Source organism: Acanthochromis polyacanthus, chromosome 16 (genome assembly GCF_021347895.1).
Source record: "Acanthochromis polyacanthus isolate Apoly-LR-REF ecotype Palm Island chromosome 16, KAUST_Apoly_ChrSc, whole genome shotgun sequence".
In the NCBI taxonomy this organism is placed as follows: Eukaryota; Metazoa; Chordata; class Actinopteri; family Pomacentridae; genus Acanthochromis; species Acanthochromis polyacanthus.
In genome coordinates, this window is record NC_067128.1 from 33,501,262 (window position 1) to 33,526,600 (window position 25,339).

At 40.0% G+C, this 25,339-nt stretch overlaps 1 protein-coding gene and 1 long non-coding RNA gene across 2 annotated transcripts in view; both read right to left on the bottom strand.

The window, feature by feature from the left end:
- The window catches only part of LOC110951772 (potassium channel subfamily K member 2), a 48,099-nt gene extending 45,240 nt beyond the window's left edge, over nucleotides 1-2,859 (bottom strand). The window contains exon 1 of the mRNA XM_022195000.2: nucleotides 2,017-2,859. Within this exon, the coding sequence (XP_022050692.1) occupies nucleotide 2,017 (1 nt within the window). The 5' untranslated portion in view covers nucleotides 2,018-2,859. The remainder of the gene's footprint in view (nucleotides 1-2,016) is intronic.
- LOC127537766 (uncharacterized) overlaps nucleotides 1-9,417 on the bottom strand; it is a 54,657-nt gene extending 45,240 nt beyond the window's left edge. Inside the window, exon 1 of the long non-coding RNA XR_007947588.1 lies at nucleotides 9,183-9,417. This is a non-coding gene — a long non-coding RNA (uncharacterized LOC127537766). The remainder of the gene's footprint in view (nucleotides 1-9,182) is intronic.
- Between the last annotated feature and the right edge of the window lie 15,922 nt (nucleotides 9,418-25,339).

A 25,339-nucleotide genomic window follows, 5' to 3' on the forward strand; every position in this document is an offset into this window, starting at 1 on the left:
ACTGTAAATGTAAAGACATTTTCTTCTGACACTGATGAAAGAATTGACTGAAAAGCAGCCCATTAAGTCAGCATGTTAACCAGCAGCCATGATGGAGCCATGTCCCAGCTGATTCTTTACATCATTAAACCACTGATTTTATGGTTCAATTCAATTTTATTCATATAACAGCAATTCACAACATACACTATGTCATCTCACAACACTTAGCATTGTGAGGTGCAGACCTTACGAATTTTAGACATAGAATCCAACATTCCAAAATTGCCCTTGGATTCTCCATGAGCGACGGTATGAAGGAACCAGTTAAACACTGTGTTGTAATTCTGTCACTATTTCCACGTGAAATGATTGGTCAGAATGAAAGTTAGACGCAGCAGAAAGTCCTCGTTTCACACATTCATTCGTCTATGTCAGCTGCCGGGAGGATTTTGCTCTGTGCTGTCGATCACAAAGGCAGAGAGAGTCTCCTTCCTGAAAGGGGCGTGGACAGCAGCAGTTCGGCCTGTTTGGAGCAGGGTTAAAGCCAGGGGTTGTACAGTCAGGGTGGAGTGAGTCGTGTTTGTGGAATTTTGAATTGAAAGGGTAAAATTCTTTTACATACATTACCGTTCAAACGTTTGGGGTTGCTAAGAAATGTCCATATTTTTTGAAAGAAAACAATTATTTTCAATGAAGATGACACTAAATGACTCAGAAATCCAGTGTAGACATAGTTAATGTGGTAAATGACTATTCTAGCTGGAAATGGCTGATTTTTAATGGAATATCTCCATAGGGGTACAGAGGAACATTTCCAGCAACCATCACTCCTGTGTTCTAATGCTACATTGTGTTAGCTAATGGTGTTGAAAGGCTCATTGATGATTAGAAAACCCTTGTGCAGTTATGTTAGCACATGAATAAAAGTGTGAAATTGAATGGGTGACCCCAAACTTCTGAACTGTAGTGCAAACAACACTTTTATAGTGTTACTCGTGGCCCATAGACAATACGGATTCTGGTATGAGAGTTGATCCAGAGGTATAAAGTGTTTTGCCTGCATGCTGGATATGAAATTGGAAAGAAAACACTGAATAATTCTTAGAAAATGCAACTCAATATGAAGAGGAAAAAACATAAGGTAGTCCCTATTTGTCTCGAATTATTATTATTTCTTGTATTTCTTCGTCAAGGGACCAGTGGAACTGCATGTGCACCAATCATCTAAAATTATTTTCCAACATTAACAACATTATTGTTCTCTGTAGCTTCTAAGGTGGATCTAATAATTGCCTCTTATTACTACCTGGATTCTGCCAAATAAGGCTCCTTCACAACAAAAGTATGGGAATGTTAGGTTTGTGCATAATCGTAAAATACATTTATAAATGTATTTATAAAACATAGTTGAAATGCATATATAGATATAGCAACAATGGAACATATGTCTGCTACACGTCTGCCTGCAAGGTTGTAGTGATTTTTGTTGTTTTTGTCCCCACAGAACAAATACATGCAGCAAATGAATGGAAGCTCATTAAAAATTAAACACTCTTCTGTCACAATCCCATTTCCCAGACAGCTAGCTACAGTAGATGCAATTACATAACCACCCCAAGAGGTCCTAGTAGCCGGCGTTGTACAGTAAACAACTTGTGGAGAGGCTCACTCACTAGAGGAAGCTGAAATAATACAGAATTAAATAGAAATTATGTTTTAATAGTTGTTTTTTGGAGCGATTTTAGTTGCAGAATTACATAACTGCTGCGTACAGTTGGGTTATTTCTATCATTTAAATGGGTTTATTGAATTTAAGTAAAGTCCACGCATGGGAAATGTCTTAAAAGCTGTCATCAAAGCATTTTTAAACCTGAATAATTTTGCGCAAGAGATTAAATGACAAAATTTCACTGAAATACCACTGGAAATGCTGCATCACATTATAATATCCAGTATTTTTTTATCTCCACTTTATAGAAAGCAAACTTAACAGGTCAACACAAGTCATCTGCAATCAGCACCATTGGCACTTACTTCTCTACCATCTCTTCTCTCTTTGTTTCCTCATGGAAGGATCTTTTTCTCCACAAAAGCGCAAATAATGCTCTCCTACTGGAGTCGCTTTGTGTCTCCGGTGCTGCCACCCAGGGACGTGTCCGCTCTCCACATGGTCTCTGCGAGCTGTGCTTCCCTCCACTTCACAGTCTCCGGAGAAAATACATCCAGGACATCGCGTACCCACCAGAAGACGCGCTAAGACGGAGCGTAAAAGAACCAAGAGGAGCAAATCGCTTCCAGGAAACCCATCCAGGTGTTTGGACACATTGCCTCCTGTGCGCAACTTCTGCTGAGGCTTTGAATCGTTCGGGTCAGAAGAGGCACTTCATCAGTGTGACACGCTGGATACGCTGCGCTACACTGCCTGCTGCGCATGGTGTGGACGCTGTGCGCTCTGGTTTGGAGAGAGAGAGACTGAGGGAGAGAGAGAGGGAGAGGCTGCTGGCTGCTCAGCACTTCAGAGACTTTTCTTGCTGCAACATTTCACAGAACAATGGGTGAACACGATGTTTACTGTGCGTCAAACCTACCAGCGGAGAGGTGGATTGCGCAAAAAGAGCTGCCTCTCTGCATCAAGGTATCTCCAGTTGCGCAGCATGGATATACATCACCCAGCTGCATGTTTCACCTAAAGAGTCAAACCACAAATCTGCACAGTATTTCTCCTTGTTAGACTGAACAACAAGCATCCACAAAGAGACTCCAGGGCGTTTTTGACATTAATTTCATTCAAAAGCACCTTGTGGAGCTTAATATGCCCTGTTTAATCATTAGTTTGTGCTGTTTTTCCTCAAGGATTCAGCCTGAGGGAGAAAATGGAGAGCTTTGTCCTTGCTGGATCAGTAATTCAAACTGGTGACATCCCAGTCACAAGCACACATCTCACCTCCAGGCGACAGCCAGCTTATCAGTCAGTGGAAGCAGACCTCAGGATGCCGCTCCACATCCTCGGCTGTACCGCATCAATGACATTTGAATTACTGAGTCTATAGGGTTTATTTCCCTAGTGTTGCTTGTTATTCACTTTGACATAAACGTGTGACCACTAAAGAAAACCAAGTGAAGCTGAGCAGGACTTTCAGTAATTTGATGGTCAGTTGCTGTTCAGCTGCTTTTAGTCCTTGTGAGGGTGTGGGAGTGAGAAAGGGTGTGTCTGTGCAGAGATGTCCACAGTATTGATTGCATTTGCATGATCCACTACGGCTAATTGAATGGATGGACTTGTGCAACTTGTGTTGTTTTTCGTTGGTGCCCTGACACACTGGATTTCACCGCTGCAATTAGATCAATCCTTTACAAAGCTGCCTTTGAAGCCAAACGGTGCCATTGTTCCCCTTTTCAGCAAATGAATAAAATCCTCATATCCCCAGGATGTGTCTTTCAGTTTTTTTTGTTTTTTTTAAACACTCTTTATTGGGTTTTTTTGCATTATTAAATACAGTCCAGCCCAAAATACAAATATTAAGAATAACATCTGGACCTTGAAATTGAAAAGTAAAGAAGTACCTCTTTCTATATTAAACCAAAATAAAACAAAACAAAGAACAAAACAAAAAACAAGAGCGGAACAAAAGGGTGGATGAGATGATAATTACAAATTAAGTTGGCATGACAAATGTATATTTCTATTTAATTGCTGCCTTCTCGGTACAGATTATAAAAAGGTGACCACACTTTCCAAAACTTCTCCCCTCTTCCTTGCAGAGAGTATCTAATCTTCTCCAGTTCCATATGCATCATTACATCTCTGAGCCAGTTAACATGAGTGGGGGGCTCTTGTCTTTCATTTTTTTTGTCTCATAATACCACAAAGTTGGTTCATTTCACCATGCCTGTGCCGCCGTTGGTTTTAGTCCTGTTTCTGACTTTCCCTGAAAATTTCATCCAGAAGCATTTTTGAGTAACGTTGCTAACAGACAAACAAACGCTGATCGTCACAAAACTCTGCCTCCTTGGTGGGGTAATAAACCTGTGGGCTGTGAGGCAGCTGTTCGGTCACGAATCAGTGAGGGGCCAGGATTAATAAAAAGTTTGAACTAGATGACTATCGGTTCCTCAGCTGGCACATAGCAGGTCAGTAAAATTGTCACTGACTTACAAAGCTGAGAGTCTATCTAGTTGTGGGGAGGCTCGAGGAACAGCCGAAGTAAACGTCTTCATGTCTTCACACCTTTTACTTTACACCTCAAAGTTTTTCACAACTACAAAACTGCATAAAAATGGATTTTCACCATCTGGGGCCTGTAATAATTCCCTTGTCTTTTTTTTTTCAGTTTACGCTCGGTTCTGCCTCTGCCACTGTCTGTCTGGCTGAGAAGAGGAACACAGTGAAGACCCAAAACTAATTATTTCATCCAAATCCAAGCCCCAATACTGATGACAATTCACTCTAATGGTATCTCAGGAAAAGTGTCTGTTCTGCAAGAGGAAGAAAAAGGAAAATAGAAGAAATATAAACATCTGTACTCCATCTCTTTAAAAAAATGTCACCATGAATCATCGACCACGGTACATTTTTTCCCCCCATTTTCTTCTCTTCTCTTAGTCTTCTATGACTTTGTGTCATTGAAGCATCCAATCTGCACTCACATCCTTGAAGGATGGTGGATTTATTCTTATAGGAGTCTTACATTGAAAAAAGTCACGGTTTCGTCTTTTATCTTCTTCGGTGGATGCAGACAGTAAAGATGTGTGTGCTGGATAGCTTCAGACCAATAGTTCCCTCCATCATTTCAAAGGACAGACAGACCTATTCCTGCTTAAAATACACTGATATTTTAGTTACAGCTATGTAACAATAGTAAACTAGAAAAGCACTCAGAGAGCACAGTACTCCACCAAGCTCTGCTCACTTGTATCATTTCCAAAAATCTTAAAGAAATTGTGGCAGAATTCACAGCACCATAGAATGTGTCCTTTTAATAAAGATGTACCCACAAACAAAATGACCTTGCACTGAGCACAGGCATGTTTTATGCATATACAGAGATTGAATTGCGTGACCTGAGTATGTAGCAGGCGGCGGGAATTGATGGGACTCAGAAACACCCCCACAATTTAATCAGTTGTTTCTTGCTTCATTTCTGATGGATAAGTCCTGATAAGTCTGCAGTGGTGGATCTGTAGTAGGATCACAGTCATGTGATCATCAGGCAGCTGATGTAGTGTTCACTTGTCATAGTTACAGTGATACCATGCCACTATCTGACAATGATACAGAAATTTTTAACAATTTCATGGATCCAGACTATGAGACGCTTCCAAAATCTAATCACTTGGTCATTGTGTCATTTCTGACCTTCCCTGAAAATTTCATCCAGATCCATTGGTCTGTTTATGAGTAATGTTGCTAACAGACAGATAGTTAGACAGATAGATAGACAAGCATACACCAATCGCCACATAATTCCGCTGTGTTTCTTGGTGGAGCAATAAAAACAATCCACTGGGCCTTTAGTTCTTCAGATGCTGGCAGTGCATGAAGACTTTTGTGTTCACTCTCACAGCCGACAGCAGAACATTTGCTGCTCTTTACAGTTAGCAAAAGCAGCTCTAGAAAGTAAACTAGAAAAGCACTCAGAGAGCGCAGTACTCCGTCAAGGCTGCTCAGTTGTTGGGACAGCTGAAACATCGTGGATCCAGACTATAAGCTGCATCACTGCCAAAAGCTAATCATTTGGTCCTAGCGTCATTTCTGACCTTTTGTGAAAACTTCATCCGAACCCTTTAGTCCATTTTTGAGTAATGTTGTGAACAGACAGGCAGACAAACAAACGTACACTGATTGTCACATAACTCCACCGTTCATTGGTGGAGTAATTATTCCTGCAGTCAGTTTCAAATGTTGTGACTTGCTTCCAAGTTCTGTTCCATCTTTTGGAACTCTCACGTTATCAATATCGACGGGCCGTGATAAGTTAAACAGCTTAGCTCAATACTAAATTCTCGTCTTTTATTTTTCACTCTCTGCTTCCACATCTCTCCCACATCCAGTCATGTTGCTGCTGTGCAGTGAAGAGGTCAAGCAGATGGCATTTAGTTGTCCCAGTAATAACCTTAATGTCACCCAAAGCTCCAGAGGGTTTTGATTGGTGACGCGAGTGCAGGATTTTCTTACGTTGCCATGGTTACCGTTGCGCTGTAACTGCAGCGGCGGACGTTACAGCTGCAAACCTGCTTGCTCGGGACTTTATTTAGCTTGCAAATTTCTGGCAATGAGAATGTAATTAGGTTTGTGTCAGTATTTGTTGTCAGCTGATCAATGACTGCATTGAAAGCATCTTTCCATAGAGTCAGTTCAGTCTTTTAAAGGTTTCCCTTCACTACAAAACCAGTTAGCTGTGCACTGCTGTTCGCTGGGTGGTGGGTTATTGGTGCAGTGGACCTGAGAGCAGGATGGAGAAAAATGGAAATGACTCCAAGGAGCAGCAAACAACAGAAAACCAGACACAGAGAGGCTTTGAGTTCGTCCACTGAGACTGAATTTTCTTCCAGCCTCATGTCTTTGGTCGGGTCAGAGGTCAGGTCAGACAGCAGAAAGGCTGCATTCAATGAGGCTACAGCAGGATGTATGCATTTAATGGCGCTTCTCCTGCTGACACTTCAAAAAAGGCTTTCTACAGCTCCAGCAGATCTGCAGCATGGCAGCTTGTGCCATGGGACTTTGGCATTCTGTAGCATTTTCTGACTTTCCTTCAGGGCTTTTTTAACTTTGGTTGTTGGAGTTAACAACATTTATCTGTTTTTATCGCTCTCACTGGTAATGCTGCTGCAGATTCACAAGTATGAAATGTTCTCTGTGAGCTTTTTTGTTCTCACCATAGTTTCACTTTCTTCTTTTTCTCACTTTTAAAATTTCTAAAGAAAATCAAGGTGAATTAAAACGTAAATAAATGAGCAGACACATGATTTGTCATTCCTGCTCAGGAGAAGCATTTGGGCAATTTAAGGCGATATTTTTAGATATGTTTGGACAGAAAGCAGCTTTATTCTGAACCCTTTCCTGTCATTAAGAGTCTCCTCATGCAGTTTAACCTCATACTGTAGCATCTCTTATGCTAATTTGCTCGCTGCTTCTGCTGAGCCGAACAGCACGTGTAGCAGGGACATATGGCTTTTGTTTCGTGACAGTAGTCATGACAGTAATCTTATTATAGGTGACATTGCTCCATTAATGGGTCATATTAGCATAGCGATCTCTCCTAATAGCACAGCAAAATTATAGGGATGGTGATAAGTCATCTAAAGTTCACCCATGGTCTGTTTTACTAGAGGTGCTTATAAAACAGCTTCCTAGTTTTCATGATAATTAGAATTTCACTTCATATCTGTGTGTTTAGCTGTATCTGGGAAACCTTATTTTTTGCTTTATTTGTATTATACTTGATTTTTATGCAAAAAAAACTCCTCTCTGTGGATAATTTGAGTGTACTGTACTCATTGTAATGGTTTGACACTTAAATGGATTTTTTTTTTCTCCACAGTGATAAAAAGAAGTGTAAAATAAATCCTCTATCTTAGGAACAGATGGTTGCAGTGTAGTTTCTCTTCTCAATCCAATTCCCCCGCACTTTAAAGATGCAACCCTAACAATAATACTGCACAACTCCTCATCCACAGTATGACAGTAACAGTGTTAGAAAAAGCTTAGAAAACAGACGATTGCACAACATCAGCGAATAAAAATGCCCAAACTTCCATATGATGAATCTATACATAGGCATGCTGTGCTCTTATCTGCAAGCTCACGTCGTTAAGACTCGATAAATGAATCACATTTCCCCTCCCGAACGTGCTGAATCTACCTGAATCCTTTCTACTGAGGTTGCACTTTCCTCATCCTGAATTATCAGCAGCAGGGGCCTTTGTTGAAGATAAAAATGATTGCTTTTAGATTGAGGTTTTCATCTGCGTGTACGAAGGTGTCAAAATCCACACCGATTGTGATTCTGTGCCACCAGAAATCCTAAAAAGTAAATGTTTCTGTTGAGGCTGGTGTGATGAAAACCCAGACAGGCAAACATGGTGTAAAGCTCGCTCAGAGTGATACGAATCTCCTGAATAAGTGTTTAAATATTGCCATGGAGACAGGCCGTAGCTGTTAGAAAGTCTGTCTAAGACACCAACTTATATACTTGATCATTTTTCAGGCTTTGGTGAATACATGAGTGCAGTTAATTACAATATTTCCAGCCAGTTTTTCAAATAGGTGACTCTTATTCTGGTGAAGGGGCAGCAATTATTACACAAGTTATTCAAGAAGTGGAGGACATCTTACGTCCTACTCTTCTAATTTCAAAGAATCCATGTACAAAATACTAAAACATGCGGGTATTGTTTAAATGTACTTGTCCTGAGACCAAAACTAAAAAAAAAAAAAAAAAAAAAAAAACTAAGATAAAAGAATGTTTGAAAATCTTTTTAAAAATACCAAATAAGTCTGGAGTTCCCCCTAAAATGCCATTTTTCTCTTGTCCCCCAACCCCCAATGACCAAATTGAAACATCCATCCATCCATTCTCTATACACTGCTTTATCCAGGGTCGTGGGGGGTGCTGCAGTCTATCCCAGCTGACTCGGGCGAAGGCAGGGGACACCCTGGACAGGTCACCAGTCTGTCACAGGGCTACATATACAGACAAACAATCACACTCACATCTACAGACAATTTAGAGTAATCAATCAACCTCAGCATAGTTTTGGACTGTGGGAGGAAGCCGGAGTACCCAGAGAAAACCACAGGGAGAACATGCAAACAGATCCCAGGCCCACCCCGGGATTTGAACCAGAGATCTTCTTGCTGCAAGGCGAAAGTGCTAACCACTACGCCACTGTGCAGCCACAAATGAAACAGTAAAAATGAAATTTAAACCTCCTTTTTGGTATTATTTTTCTCATTGATGTCTCTTGTAATTGTGGGAACATTTTTTTAATCAACATAATATTTTAAACAATAATCATTATGGATGGAACGTGTGTCCCACAACAACCCTGTTAGCATAACCTTTTTAGCTGGTAGATGAAGAAGAAAACAGTGAATGACATGAAACACTGGAACTCACATCAAACAATTTTCCTAAAGAATGAGTAGATAAAGCTATGTTTTATAACATTGTCAGCCTTGATTGAATGTCTCACTCTACCTCATATTATCAGGATCAGACTAATTCTTTGGACTGTTTTCCATCAGTCAGTTTGTCCTCTTGGTCAGCAGTAACAGCTAGCTAAATATCTAGCTTCTAATGCTGAGAAAAAGATCACATTAGCATGGATTAGCAACCCTGTTACTGTGATTAGAGTAGGGTTAGCAAACAACACATAAAACATGGAATAAAAATGGTACCACTGATGTGTAAGCTGAGCCAATCAAGACTTTGATAGTTTACCTATTACTGATGAATATGTAGCAAAAATTGTAAAAGAGAAGATTTATTTTTCAAAAATTTTGAAGCGCAAATGCCCTCCAATTCTGTAATGACTCACATATTTTCTATAACTACTGTTGATCTCAAGCTTCTCCGTCCTGAGCACTGTTCCTCATCAAGTCTGGTCGTTGCTGTCGCTGCTTCTTGATGGATGGCAGAGCTCAAAAGGAAGATTTCTGGTTTCACAGTTGACTGGCATCTGTCATCTCCTGTTTAGTCGACTGAGCCCTTCAAAAATCAAACATTAGGAACCACTGAGCAAAATGAACTTGTGCCGCGTCCATGTACACACAAAACACCTACAAATGCTTGCAATTACTCGAGCTAAACACGAGCGAGGAAGGCAGGGGAGGACAATTTGGAGCCCTCTAAAGAGCCTGGCCACTAAAATAATTACTTGGCAGTCTTGAATAGGTTTTCATCAGCCAGTCAGGGGAACCTTTTACTCATAAAGATGAGAATGAAATGAATAATCAGTTTAGAGTAATAGCATTTTACACAATTCAGATGAATTAACATTACTCAATTTGAATGTAACATGCTGGCAAACATGGTCAGGTCTGCACTCCTGAAACCGATTAAGATTTAATGCTTTTATGAAATGTAGCCGCTATCATAGATGCAAAAGCAGGGGGAATTTCACTGAATGTCTGAAATCAGCTAGATCTGTCTGGACCTGTCTTATTTATAGTAGACGAGGTTGAATCAATACTAGTGTAGGTTTAGAAAGCGTGCCTTTGTTAGGATGATGAAGTCTGAACTGATGTCTAAGGCTGTAGATGCGTTGGCAAAAACTTATTTCTTGGGCATATTTTGGAAAGACAAAGATTTAAGGACAATTTTCTGCAAGATTCAACTTTTTTTTTCAGCTCACAAGACTCCAGTATTACTGATAAAAGAGGTAAAACTCGAGCAGAACTTGACCTTATTGTGAGACGGGTGATATGGACTTCAAGATTAGTTGAAATGTGTTTGACATGGTGTTCACAATAATGAAGAGCTTGTGATTGGTCTTTGTTCATGCCCAGAGCTTTGGACTAATTTCACCGATAGAGTCTGTAAACTGATGGTGGTGGTTCAGGGGTGGAGACCTGGATAGATGTGATGTGGAGCAGGTCATCTCATGACTTCAGACCCATGAACACAATGGAGGAGGGCGGTATCGATCTGCCACTGAAATGACAGCTGACAGGAGAAGAAGAAAGGAACAGTTTAGGCAATGACTGACTGAGAAATGGAGGTTGTGGCAGAATCCGACTGAGGGAGGATCGCCCTCTGTCAGTTAATGTGAGAAAATGAATGTGATGAGTTAAGTCCAGAGAGAAGGAGAGAATAAGACATTCGCCCTGACTGAACTTTTGTGAAGGTTTAGAACAAAGCAGGAAACATCTGAATACAACCAGCATGAAAGAAAAATTTGGGGAATGAAAAAAAATAGATTACTTTATGGGTGATTTCATTTTTTTCTCATGCAGTTGAGAGAAGCAACGAATGAAAAAGGGACTTGTGAAGTGCCTAATGATTAGTAGTGTTTTTACAGTCCTCCATTTAATTCCTACTTCAGAACAAAAATATTAACAGCAAAAGAAATACTTGAAATTTGAAGCACTTGCTACATACAAAAACATCCCACAATTGCATTCATTATTATACTCCTTACTATATATTTGGTGTTATGCCTTATAACCATTAGCACTTAGTTAAATTAAACAATAGTAGACATTTCGGGTGATTCCTCAGAAAGATTCACCATTAACTCCTTGAGTCTTCCTTCACCAGGCAGTTGCACAACCATCACACCTCCAGACATGTGAGTGTTTGGTTGATAATGGGCCACTGACCAGGTGATTTGGAGGTGATAATATATATCTGGGACGACTCATCAGTCAGTTAGAACCAAAGTATCCTCTTGGATGAGAGATCTTCAAGAACCAAAAGGAAAAGTCCAGCTACCTTCTAATGACTCTCTTAGGATAAATATAATCTGTGTGACTGAGAATTCACACAGACATATCCCGATCATGCACAACATTATAACCACCTGCCTAATATTGCGTTGATCTCCCTTATGGGGTCAAAAAAGCTCTGAACCATTGCACCTGGACCAGAGGACTTCTCAGGGTGTCCAGTGGGGTCTGAACCAGGACGTTGGTAGAATGGGGTCGAGGAAGTTTGGAGGCCAAATCAACATCTTGGGCGACTGTCATGTTCCTCAAGATGTTCCTGATTGTTTAATGTTTTTGCGATGTGGTGGGGCGCATTTTCCTGCAGTGACATTTGGGATTTCCATTTACAGGAAGGCGTGTGCTTGTTCTGGAACGTTTATTTGGGTGTCCAAGTCTCATCAACACGGATGTCAAAATCTAAGGTTTTCGGCGGCTGTGGCTCAGGTGGTGGGGCGGGTCGTCCAATGATCAAAGGGTTGGCGGTTCAATTCCTGCTCTGACCTAGTCATGTGCTGTTGTGTCCTTGGGCAAGACACTTTACCTGCCTTGCCTCCAGTGCTGCTCTCACACTGGTGTATGTGCTAGAAAATCGCTATATAAATCTAACCTGTTATTAGTACCAAATGATCAATGTTATTCACTTCACCTATCAGTGGTTATAATGTTGTGGCTGATTGGTGTGTTGTTGTTTCTCTCTCTGGTGTCCATGATGTGCAGGTGAAAGAGAAAATGTCCGTGACACTGACTTTCTCTAAAAGTATTTTATTAAAAGAAAGAACAGCATCAGTACAGACAGAACCTGCCTGGAAGGAGCCGGCCAATTGAATCCTCCTTGCTGGACAATGACCAGTGATCACTTTTATAGGTTTTCAACATATCGGAGGGGTTAAAACAAATGGTTCTTTATTGCCTACCATATAGGGGAAAGCAGAGAGCATCCCCAAACAACTCCCCCTTGTCTACAACAGCTGAAGAATCCCTAAATCAGTGTTTTGGACATAAGAACCCTCATAAAAACACCTCCAACAGGGCTCTGTAAACAGGAGAACACTTTCCCATGGCATGGGTTGAATATAATGCAGGTTCCATCTGTGGTCAGAGACACCAGAGCAGACACTACATATAACAAGCAACTCATATCAAATACTAGAATAAACAAAACAGATTCTATACTACTAACTTATTAGGTAATACATGTAACAGATCAGATACCACAGGTGTATTCCGGTTATGCGCATAGTAACTTTGTACCACCACTAATGGCAAATATAAGTGACACTATGTTTGTTGCACTCAGGAAAGACGTGTCTATGAGGAGGCGGCAAAACTGGTGTTGTGGAGGTGTTTTCCCAAAATATGCCTTTTGTTTGTAGCATACTGAGAAAATGGTTCGTAAAAACCCCCATTCATACCCTGAGAGTGTCTAAAAAAAACATAAAAGCTCTGATGAAAGGACAGCATGTGACGAGAATAAAACAGGAACACATCAGTCAAATTTTTTTCGACACTAACAGCTGTGAAGAGGAGTGAAGAACTAAACAAAGAAGGCCGCTCGACTTTTCACTTGCCCAACTTGCTACATTTATGTATTATGTTTCTAACGGATGCAGTTTGATTCAGTGAGCAATCTCTTAAGTCTCTGAGAAAAACCTTCAGAACACAGCTGGGGACTCTGACTCCAAGAATATCCGTGGCTTTAGTCACGTCGCAAAAAATAGAAAATTATTCTGCTCTAAACCCTGCCGACCTACAACCAGAGCTGCAAACTGCACTGATGCTGCAGATGCGTCTGTAATCTCACCTTATGAAAGATTTCTTGACATTTTCTCTCCACTCCTTTTGTTACATCACACTTCAGGCTCGGTTTCTGTTGCTGTGTTCTTATTCACCCACTGAGATGTCAATGTCACCCATCCCACGATGATCCGTCTCACCGGTGCTCCTCGGCAGTGGGGGGTTAATTAAGATTAATGTTGCGGCTGATGCGGGCATTGCTGACTGAGCCTGCACAAACAGACGTGCACACAATTTTTACTAGGTGGTCTGGTGAGAGGAGATAAGCGCCAGGTTGATGGTCCGTGCAGAATGCAATGAGATGTAACCATAAGAGCGTAATTCAGTATAGGAAAACGTGTATAAAGGTATATATAGATGTTGCTCTTGTGGGGATTCTCAAGTGTAACGAATCAGAAACTTTAAATTTCATCTGCTAAAAGAGAAGAGTGTTTATTAGAGTACAGAAGGGCCATAAACTACTGTATGGCTTGCATAGATCGTCTTGTGATTGTCATTTTCTTAGTCATTAGACGTGTTGCTAAGGCTGTGTTTCATGTAAACATGCCTGCAGACCACAACTGGTGATAAACACGAGTCCTTGTTTGTCATTGCTTGTCTCAGAAGCAGCACCAAAATAGATTGGGAGCTTGAGGAGGTTTTACCGGATACACAATTCCTCTTCGGGGAAAAAAAACAGAGTTTCAGTGTTCCAGATCGATACGTCAGCTCTAAGTCTGCAAGCAATTCCCAATTGAAACTTGTGTGTATTAAACTGATTAAAAAAAATCTCCACACTCACACATCCCAACAACAACAACAAGCCGAGATTTCCTTTAACTTGAAGGAACTGCTGACACGGTTGTTCAGCTCTGCTCATTCAGCAGTGTTCAGTTTGTTTTTTGCTTTGTCTTATATATCGTTTTTGATCTCGATAGTATGCTTACCTGATTACATACCTGTGCATATATAGGATCTCTATATAGATATCGATGGTCAGCTATGCAATTACAATGGGGAAAAAAAACATTTCTATATAAGATTCCACTGCATACAGTACTAGACCTGCACCAAACACATTAACAGACTTTGGTTTGTATGTATAGACTTCAGGCCTAGGACTTTGTTTTCATTGATAAGCACCATTTTCCTTGATTTACCTTTAGGTATACATTGATGTTACCAGGAAATTGCTGAATAAATGTTAACAAAAGAAAAGAAGGGCTTAATTTAAGAGTTGAGAAGATTTGCAAGCGTCGCAACTTCAGTGCAAAAGCAAAAGTAAAAAAGCGGTGTGTCCATATCTCTGTAACGACCACAGAAATGCCTAATGTCTGTTGACATTTTTATTTTATTCACCTCTTAGTCTTCATGTTTTCTTGTGTGATTCACATGTGACTGGGCTGTGCAAACGTAGTCACTGCGCATTGTTTTTGGGCTACGTTCACATAAAATAAATTAGCAATTAAAATCTGCAGAAATTAAATCATGCTTTATTCCTTAAGGACTCTGTGATTGAGCTTTTACTATCATTGTTTATTTCACTATCAGCTGCAGTATGTTATCACTTTATATGCATATCTATGTGTGAAACATTTAAGTAGCTAATCTTAATGTCTACAAATTACCCCTGCGGCTAAGAGTAAATTTGGTTCCTACCTGCCATTCTTTACAGTGCGACAGATCTGAGTGTAACAGGCTTTGAATAAATTGTGCTGCAGAGAATGAAGGTTAGGATGAAGTGTATACTGTCCTGTTGATGTCGATTAAAGAAGAATATTCAGAGTAACTGAAACTTGCTTATCACCCACACAGTAGAGAAATCAGAGCTTAATGAAGTGCAGGTTGCAGGTATTTGACTGAATCCTGATCCACTGTGACTTAAGTAAGAGTACTGCTTGTTCAGAAGTAGATGCACCAAACAAATATATTAAAGACCCCTTCCAGAGAAAAACAAGTTTTTACCTCGATTAATGTTTTATTAATATACTAAAAGATGTATCATCAGTGAAATAAGCCTAGCCGTTTGTTTCCACCTTGAAACTGCAGATTATCACTGACACTGACAGTCTAAAAAAAACAAATTCAAATGTCAGAGATTTGAAACATAAACCTAAAGAACTAATTGTGTCAACTTACATTATAACTGTTCTTCTTCAGAATCACTTTTTGGCATGTATGTTTGAATTACTCCGATATTACAACTTGCCAATGTGGACCATTGAGTAGTTTTACTGAGTTGTAGGTGAGCAGGTGTGCTCGAGTTAAAGTGGTGGATGGGTTGAAGTTGCATCCAAACCATTTTAATACAGTGCGGGATTATTTTCAACTTCTAAATATGTAATTTTGATACAAGGAGATGAGTTTTCAGGGGTTTAATTAGTGATTAATCCTAATATCAACTTTTCTATATGTCACATTATATTTAAAACATTTCTCCCCTCAAAAAAGACACATTTCACAATAACATAACATCTATACTTTTATTTGTTTTTGCGATACTAGACCTTAAAGGCGTTTTCTATTTTTAACAATGACTCTGCTCTATTCTGCTTTTTCTTCCTCTGCATGATCCAACATTATAATGGGATCGGCGCCACATCCTGTCACACAGAAAATAAGAAACCTTTCCTCTGGGGATGTTTGTTTGACGGGGAGGTTGTCAGAGTGTAAGCATATGTTTGTGCATGCTCATGCACACAGCAGCAGCAGCAGCACTGATAAACACATTAGGTGAGCTTTTTAAATAATACTGTTTTGTGTGGGGAAACTATGGGGCCTATTAATAAAGCTGACAGAATGACATCTTTCTCTAGTGGTTTGGGTTTCACTGTTGCAGTTAGATTGATTCGTTAATTAAGTAGGTGTCTTTGAGAAAGTGATGGCTTTAATAATTATTTGGCTCGTTTTTTTTTCTGAGGCTACTCCCCCGCCGGCTGTCACTCTCACTCTCGTCTTATTTGTTTGTGGGTAGGTATACCACACACAGTTGGAGGAAATCACATTTAGGGCTGCAGCTACTGAAGCCTCGAGTAATCGTCTCAGCACGATACGTCATCAAAAGCGGAAATGAGCGCGCAATGCAACAGAAATCACCATCCGACCGGAGCGCGGAACACGGACGGACATCCGCGCTGCATCGTGCATATATTATTTATGCACGATGCAGCGCGGACGTCCGCGTTTAGATACAGCTGTATAGTAAACGTTGACATCCACGCTTACGATAGATTGTGGACGTCCGCGCTGCATCGTGCATACATAATATATACATGATGCAGCGCCGATGTCTGTCCGTGTTCCGCGCTCTGGTCGGACGGTGATTTCTGTTGCATTGCACGCTCACTTCCGCTTTTGATGACGTATCGTGCTGAGACGATTACTCGAGGCTTCGTTAGCTGCAGCCCTAATCACATTGACTTGAATCTTTGGTATATCCCAGAAACTTGCCCTAAACATAGCTGCTACACGTCTAACCATAACATTTACACATCACTTTAAAATGTAATTATCTACATTATGGGGACCTCCAGCTGCAAGTGACTTAATGGTTAGCGCTGTCGTCTTGCAGCTAGAAGATCCCTGGTTCGTGTACTCTGGCTTCCTCCCACAGCTCAAAAACATGCTGAGGTTAATTGGTGACTCTAAATTAGGTGTGAAGGCAAGTGTGATTGTTTATCTGTATATGCAATCTTGTGATAGACTGGTGACCTGTCCAGGACGTCCCCTACCTTCATCCTAAGTCAGCTGGGATAGACGCCAACCTTTTTTTTGTGTTTATACAACACCTGCCCTCACAGAGTACACACTGTTTCAACAGTATGCATACAATTGGGAGATACTACTTTATCATAAAAAATAATCTCAAATTTTAACCTTCATAGTCCGTAGTGCAAAACAAGCTAAGACTGTTTGTACTTGCATGAGACACTGTGATGTAGTGGACTGTGGGTCAGAATGACGGTAAAGCATGCTGTTTGGAATGCTGCAAAAAAGATCTGACCGGATGAAGTAGGACATTCGAGTATTGTTGACACATTGCAGTTGATGCACCGTGTATTGGGACATACTTAATCTTATTCTGACATACTATATGGAATGGTAGTGTATAGATGATGGATGGATGGGGACCTCCCTTTTGGTCCCCATAAGGACGACAGGCCCCCACAATGCGGCTGTTTATACATCATTAGGTCCCCACAACATGCGTAACACCTCAACCGCACACACGCCTGACAAGCTGCACTTTGCTTTTATTGCACTCGCCTGAGCACTTGTGACAAACAGATGTCAGAGACAATGACAGACCAATCAATGCATGTCTGAGAGCTGAACCTGGGGATTCATTCAAGTGAATTGGGCTCCAGCGTGTAACTCCCACCTCATCCTTCCCCGCAGATACAAACACTGAACAACAATGAATCTTTTTGATTCCCTTCTTAAACAAAGAGGATGTTGCTATAGACACAAATAGCAAAAGCTTTGCTGAAAAACACTCATGTTTGTAGAAATCTGAGTGTGAGTCTACATGAGCACGTATGAGGATTTTGCACCTTGTATAAAAAGCTCTCGCCCAAGGATACTGTTAAAAGTGGTGTGGCTTTGATACGAAAGCTGCGACTGAAGTCCTCCCTCTCTCCCTATCACATTGACTTTGTGGTTACCCATTTCCCTGTGGAGACTTCAACCCACAGCAGCCCAACAGCTCATTATCTGTTGTGTAACGCAGTCATCTTGGTGGCAGAGACAATACTTGGAAAGGGGCTTTTGTATGCATGCGAATGCATTTGCACAATCCAGATCGCATGAGCCTGTGATTAGGCTCTTTCTACAACAACACTGTTTAAAAAAAATAAATGCACTAAAATGTGAGGTGCCTTATATTCTGTCTGTCAAACTAAACCAAAAATATGCTGAAAAATCCATAGTTCTTTCTCATTTGATTTGAACAGTGGGTGCTTTATTTTCCCAAGTTGAGTCGCTGCAAAGGCCAGGCATTCATATCACTGCTTTTTAAACATTCTGTTCAACAGTCATTGTGCTGCACATCAGAACAGGTACATGAACAGTGTGGATATTATATCACAGTCCACAAAGGCCGCAGCAGATATTGCTTACTATGTCTTCCATAGGCATATACACAATGAATAGGGATGGCCAAATCAAATGTGTTTGCAGTTATTCTCCAGGAGTCTTTGCCATTTCAAAAGCATTTTGCCATCCACACCAGAAAGCAGGTGCTATTTGGAAATGAACTGGCACATATGGCCTAACCTGATGTCCTGCTTATCTAAAAACAGCCTGTATAAGAAGTTAAATAACAATTTTCTCCTGTCTGATGATGTTGCCACAGTGACTTTATCGATCTTTCTGCCGTCACCACATGTAGCTGCTCACAATAAAAATAACAGTCGGGTGACGATTTTTCTTATTGCGGTCTGACAAGTTTATTTCACACCAATTATTACTAAAACAAACATGATTATTACAGACATTATAATTTCAGATTTTATTTTATAAATTGCAGCAACGTCCACTGCTGAGTTCCTGCATTCAAAGTAAGAAAACAAGCCCATGTCAATCTGCTAAGCCTTTGAGGATGTCTCTAATAATGAGCATCTTTTAGACTAGATTTATGATAGTTACTGCCACAAAGGTCTCTGCCTGTATTTTTTCCCCTCAAAGCTCATTATTTTTCTTTTCTACACATTAAATGCAATCTCTTCTCCTCCTGTGGGTCCATGCAGCCAAGTCTCACAGCAATTTGAGAAAAGCTTATGTGATATGAATCTATTATTCGAGTTGGCAATTGTAAAGAATCATCATTTCATTTGCATCAATACAAACTTTAAATCACTGCATTATTCAACGCTGATTCAACCTGCTAACACAATGTTTTCTCCACCAGATCGCGAGTTGGTAGAGCAGTTTGTTTGGGGTTTTAAATGTCAAGAAGCAGGTACAACTGGCAAATTATTGCTTTACTGACTCTAACCATAATCATTGCCTTGTTTGCTAGCAAATGAGAAAAAAACATTAAAAAAAACATCGAACTGTATTCTTCCTTCAGCACAAAATGCTGATCCTAAGTGACTGTTGCATACAAGGACAGCGCCACCACATGGAGAGGTTGGGAGTTGGAGATAAATCTGGCAAACCTAACCGTACATATTCAAAAATCTGGGACATTTCTTTTGACATTGTCTACGTGAAAATGCAATGCAATGCATTCTGGTAGTGTTGCATCACATTTCAAGAGTGTCATGTCACTGGACATTTTGCACGAAGTTAAGGTCTCAGCTACTTTATGCAAATATGGCACATGATTTGAAGTCTCGCAAAACTTTTGAAAAGCTTTTTAACTTTCGCTAATGTAAAATGAAGAGGTTCAGAAACTGTAGAGCTTGTTTCTTGCCCCAAATGTTTCCGTAATAAATAAGAAAATTTAGGAAACACTTACCCAATCAGTTATGTTTGTGAAGAAGGTGAGATCTTATGGCACTTATCCAGGTTGTTTTCTCTTGACTAGATCCTTGCTTGCATTGTATCCACTCACAGATGTATGTCGCTTTGGATAAAAGTGTCTGCTAAATGAAACTGTAGAAACTGTAGAGATCTGCCGTGGAAGAAAAGCTGATAATGCTATCAGCTAATCTTATTCTTTATGATGCTTTGCTGGCATCTTACCATAATATCTGCAAAGAGGACCTCAGCTTGGAGCACCATCACTGAGGCTGTTGGTGCTTCTGGGTGTATGAAAACATATATTCATCTGGAGTCTGTATTATTATACAAGTAATTGAAAAGTGCAAAGTTCGGTGGATTTGTAGTAGGATCGCAATCATGTGATCATCAGCAGGCAGCTGACATAGTGTTCAGTTGTTGTCATGGTTAGTGTTGCTGTGCCACTATCTCGCAATGATACATACATATTTTACAAATCTGTGGATCCAGACTAGAAGCCACATCACTGCCAAAATCTAATTACTTGGTACTTGTGTCATTTCTGGCTTTTCCTGAAAATTTCATCCAAATCCGTTCATCTATTGTTGAGTAATGTTGCTAACAGACAGACAGACAGACAGACCAACAGCGATTGTCATAACCTCTGCCATGTTCCTTGGTGAGGGAGATTTTTTTTTAACAAATTTGAAAACCTAATTACAGATACACAAATTTTAAAAAAGACATTAGAAGATTGCGGTTTGCACCATTTACACATTTTTTCTTACATTTACAAATCTCACTCTGAAGTACAGAAACGACTCTACATACACATTTACAAATAGATTTGCTACAAAAATACGCCTACAGACTTCCTCCGTTATAGAGGAGAGCTCCAGTCATTCCCGCTGAGCTAGTCCCTTCCTGGAGTCACCTTATATTTGACAGCCCTCGAACCAGTGAGCCATCCATCCTTGACCTGCCATTACAACCCAGCCAACAGTCCACCATTGACACGGATCAGCCGTCATCCCCCAGCCCTCCACCCACAACTGATATTGAACAGCCAATCACCTCCATCCATTCCCCCCTCTATCCAACACTGGCCATCCCTCCGGTATTGGAAGTAAAACACCAGCCTCAGCAACCCTTCAGCTTCATCAGCAGTAGCAGCTTCTGCCACAGTGTTCTTGAGGATGAGAAAGGGCAGAGCAGACAACCGTTTCCCCTGAACGTCCATCTTGCACTTAAGAGGCACCGAAATACGAGAACGTTACCAGATAGGTCTCACTCTCCCTTTTTTGGCACTTGATAGTATCAGTAGAGAGCATCAACTCTTGGTGGGACTTGACTCACATTATTTCCCGTGACTTAAAAGATGTGTTTTGTGTTGATTAGATGTAGAAACAAAATTGTCGGCCAATGATGCAAGGAATCTAAATTCATTTTAAGCCTAATCTTAAAAGTAGAGAGGGTGCCCGCCACTCAAACCCAAACTGGGAGGTGATTCCACAGCAGAGGAGTTAATAACTGAAGACTCTGACTCCCATTCTGCTTCTAGAACTCTATGAACCACAAGTAAACCAGCATTTCTGAGAGCGAAGTGTGCTGTTTGGTTGATATTGTAGAATAAGGTTTTTAAGATACAATGGAGCTTTTTCATTACGAGTTTCATATGTTAGAAGCAAGATTTTAAATTCTATCCTGGATTGAATGAAGAGAAGCTAATATAATCTCTGTTACTGGTACCTGTAAGGATTTTTTGTATCAGCTGGAGATATTTAAGAGAATTACTGAGACATCCTGATAAGGAATTACAATAGTCCAGCCTAGAAGTTATAAGTGCATGGACTATTTTTTCAACATCACTCTGAGATAATACACGACAGTTCAAAAGTTTGGGGTCACTAAGAAATGTCCTTATTTTTGAAAGAAAAGTGGGTTCATTCAATGAAGATAGCATTAAATGAATCAAAAATACAGTGTAGACATTGTTAATGTGGTAAATGATTATTCTAGCTGGAAACGGATGATTTTTCATGGAATATCTCCATAGGGGTACAGAGGAACATTTCCAGCAACCATCACTCCTGTGTTCTAATGCTACATTGTGTTAGCTAATGCTGTTGAAAGGCTCATTGATGGTTAGAAAACCCTTGTGCAGTTATGTTAGCACATGGATTAAAGTGTGAGTTTTCATGGAAAACATGAAATTGTCTGGGTGACCCCAAACTTTTGAACGCTAGTGTATGTTAGAAGCAGGGTTTAAATTCTGTCCTGGATTTCATAGGGAGCCATTAAAGAGAGGCTAATATGGGAGAAGCATGATCTCTGTTACTGGTTCCTGTCAGGACTCTTTGTATCAACTGGAGGTTTTTAAGAGAATTATTAGGTAATAATAAGGAACTACAATAGCCCTGCCTAGAAGTTATAAATGCAAGGACTAGTTACTCAGCATCACTCTGAGATACTATGTTCTTGACTTTTGCTATATTATGCAGATGACAGAAAGCTGTCCTACAAACTTGCTTTATATGCATGCTGACGGACATGTCCTGACTGAAAATATCCCCAAGGTTTTTAACAGTAGAATTGGAGGCAAAGGCAATCCCATGTAGAGTAACTATCTGGTTAGACAGTTTGTTTCTGAGGTGTTTAGGGCCAAATACAAATATTAATGTAACTGTGTCACAAAATGTCAGAAGATGGGGTTGGTGCACCTGTCTTCCTGCTTGCATGGTTTAAAAAAAAACTTAAAATTGTGGGTGCAGAAAGTCCTTTTTATTCTTTACAGTCAAAGTGGACATCACTTTGTTAAAGTGTAGGCGGTAAAAAAAACTTTCTGACAGAGGACCACAGCTTGTGTTTTTTTATTCAGCCCTATCTGTAGGTGTAGAGTAAGTAGAGTCTGTGCAGATACTGTGACACTACATTTGGCAACATCATAATCTGCACAGCCACGACTCTGCATCAGTAGATAAACCTGAGCTCTGGCTATGTAGCAGAAATGTAAAAGCACAAGTAGGATACGAGGTGTTGAAAACATCCAGATTTGTAATGTTGAAAGCTCAGAACAAATTGTTCATAGGTGACGTAACACTGAATAAAGAATATGCTTGACTTCAGCGACTTGATTTCCTGACATGCTTTAAGATCTGAAGTGGAATCAAAGTGCATGGGAAATGGAGTATTCGGTCCATAATTCACTGACCTGTTCTTGCACCTTTAATACCTCTAACACAAAGGATCTTGCAAAAAGAGTGCAATAATGACAGCTTGTGTTGCCCGGCAACCGAATCGTAGATATCCACTGTGCTTCTGTATGACACTTGTTGGTGTAAAGTACCTTTTTGTTGATGATTTCTCAACAAGACTGCATTTATCAGCATCTCTAGGAAGATGAGAGAAAAGGCCCTGGTGTTCAAAGAAAGGGACACATTCTTCTCAGGAATAACGTTCACTTCATGTCATATATTTGGTGCTTCGCCTAGCAGCCTCTATTGGAAACCATCTTTGTACGGAAGCGACGTCCTTCTCACTTCTTACAGTTCAAAGACCGCTTCACACTACAATGAACCTTAAGTGTTGTGGGCTACTCAGTCTTTTCAAGAGCACATATTTCTGCTAGCCTGCAGAGCCTTTAATAAATGGATGGCTACAGCAACGGATGCTGTCTTTGAGAGCTGCGTGAACTTGGCAGTTCTCAAAGGTTTCCTCTTCTTATTCCAACGGCTGCATGATGAAGTGCTGACAAGAGGTTTTCTAGCAGTGAGACTGACATGTTGTTTACAGCTTTCCAACAAAAGTAGCTGTCTCTCTAATTGCCAAAGTCAATTTCCAAGGTAGAGGTTTGGACTGTAATTGAAAATGTGTCTCTCTCAGACACTGATGGCATCGAGACCTGCATTAACTGAGCTGGGACGTGATGTGAGCTGCAATATTGTGAGGAAGCTACAAGGCTGTAGAATCTGTGGTAAGTCAGACTCTAATTTGAACTTACACTGCTGCTCAAAAGTTTGGCTTCACTCAGACAATTTCATGTTTTCCATGAAAACTCACACTTTTATCCATGTGCTAACATAACTGCACAAGGGTTTTCTAATCATCAATGAGCCTTTCAACACCGTTAGCTTACAAATTTATTGATGGAATTTTTTTTTTAAAAAGGCAAAAGAATTTGTCTTATCCTGAAAATATGAGTGAGACATTCAATCAAGGCTGACAATGTTATGAAAATATGAAAAATGGAAAAGAGGACATAGCTTTTCTCTTTTGGAAAACTGATGATTTTAATTCCAGCGTATGATGCGAGTCAATCTTTTCCTCTTATTCTACCAGGTAAAAAGGTTCTGCTACTTAAAGATGCTATTGTAGTATTTAAAAAATTATGTTGATTAAAATAAAAGTTCCCACAATTACAAGAGACATCAATGAAAAAACACTTAAATTTCATTTTAACCATTTTATTTGAGATTCAATGAGGACAAGTACATCTAAATTCATTTAATTCAACGAACTTTATTTTTCCATTAGGAACTTCATTTGTGCCAGAGCATCTGTGCATTGCTGTACATACAATTAACGTACACAACAACATAACATACATAAATAACACAGGGAATATACTACACATACAACACATACAACATAACGGAGATAATAAATTAAAAGACTGGTAAAATTTACACAACAACTGCATGTTTTAGTATTTTGTACATGGATTATTTGAAATTTGATTGGTGGGATGTAAAATCTCCAATTCTGGAATGAACCACAAGCTGCTCAGAATTTTGTTCACTTTCTCAGTGGGAACCGAGGAACCAATTGTTGAACTAAAAATCGGTGAAAATTTGCCGTTTTCTTCTCTCCTGTTCTCTGTGCTCACATATACTGCTTTATTCAAGCTTTTGCTCTGCACCAATAAACTAGTTTTATTGAATAACCACAACGTTGTCTGTTGAAAGCGATAGAAAGTCCTGATGTCACACGTTCACATTTATGTTAGCTGCTGTTCGGTTAGCCGTTTTGCTTTGTGCAGAGAGAGTCTTCTTCCTGAATTTAAAGCTACAGACACTGAAGTTAAAACCATAGGTTATACGGTCATGGTGAAATGAATCATCTTTGCAGGATTTTGAGCTGAAAAATGGAATGACACAGTCTGGGCACGTGTGAGAATTTAATTACGTTGTTGAAAATGGGAACAATAGGGGACCTTTAAAGCTAAAGTGCAGCAGTTTTACACAAATGAACATCAGTTACATTCAAGCCATTGCCAAACGACTTCACACAATGCTGATAAGCATTTTAACATCATCAGTGATTATGTTTGCCTGAAAAGGGGAACAATCGTACCAACGGAGGAAAGTAACAAAACGTATCCAATGCTACAAATACCTTCAGAGGAAGGATTACAGTCTAAAAAAGAAAGTGATGGATATGTCACGACAAGATCGTTTACATGTTCTCACTGCAAGAACAAAACTTCCGCACTGCAGGTTTGAATACCAAATGAATCAAGGTTGTATAATCTTAATGCTTGCATAACTTCTCCTAAATTGACCCGTAGGAATTTGCTCTGGTGTAAAATTAAACTCAGAGTTTAGATTCACTATATTAAACATACAGTGCAACACCTTTCATTACTCAGATCAAATCTTTTATTGTCCAATACTTCATGTCTATATTTTTAATGAAACACTAAATCTTCCTCGG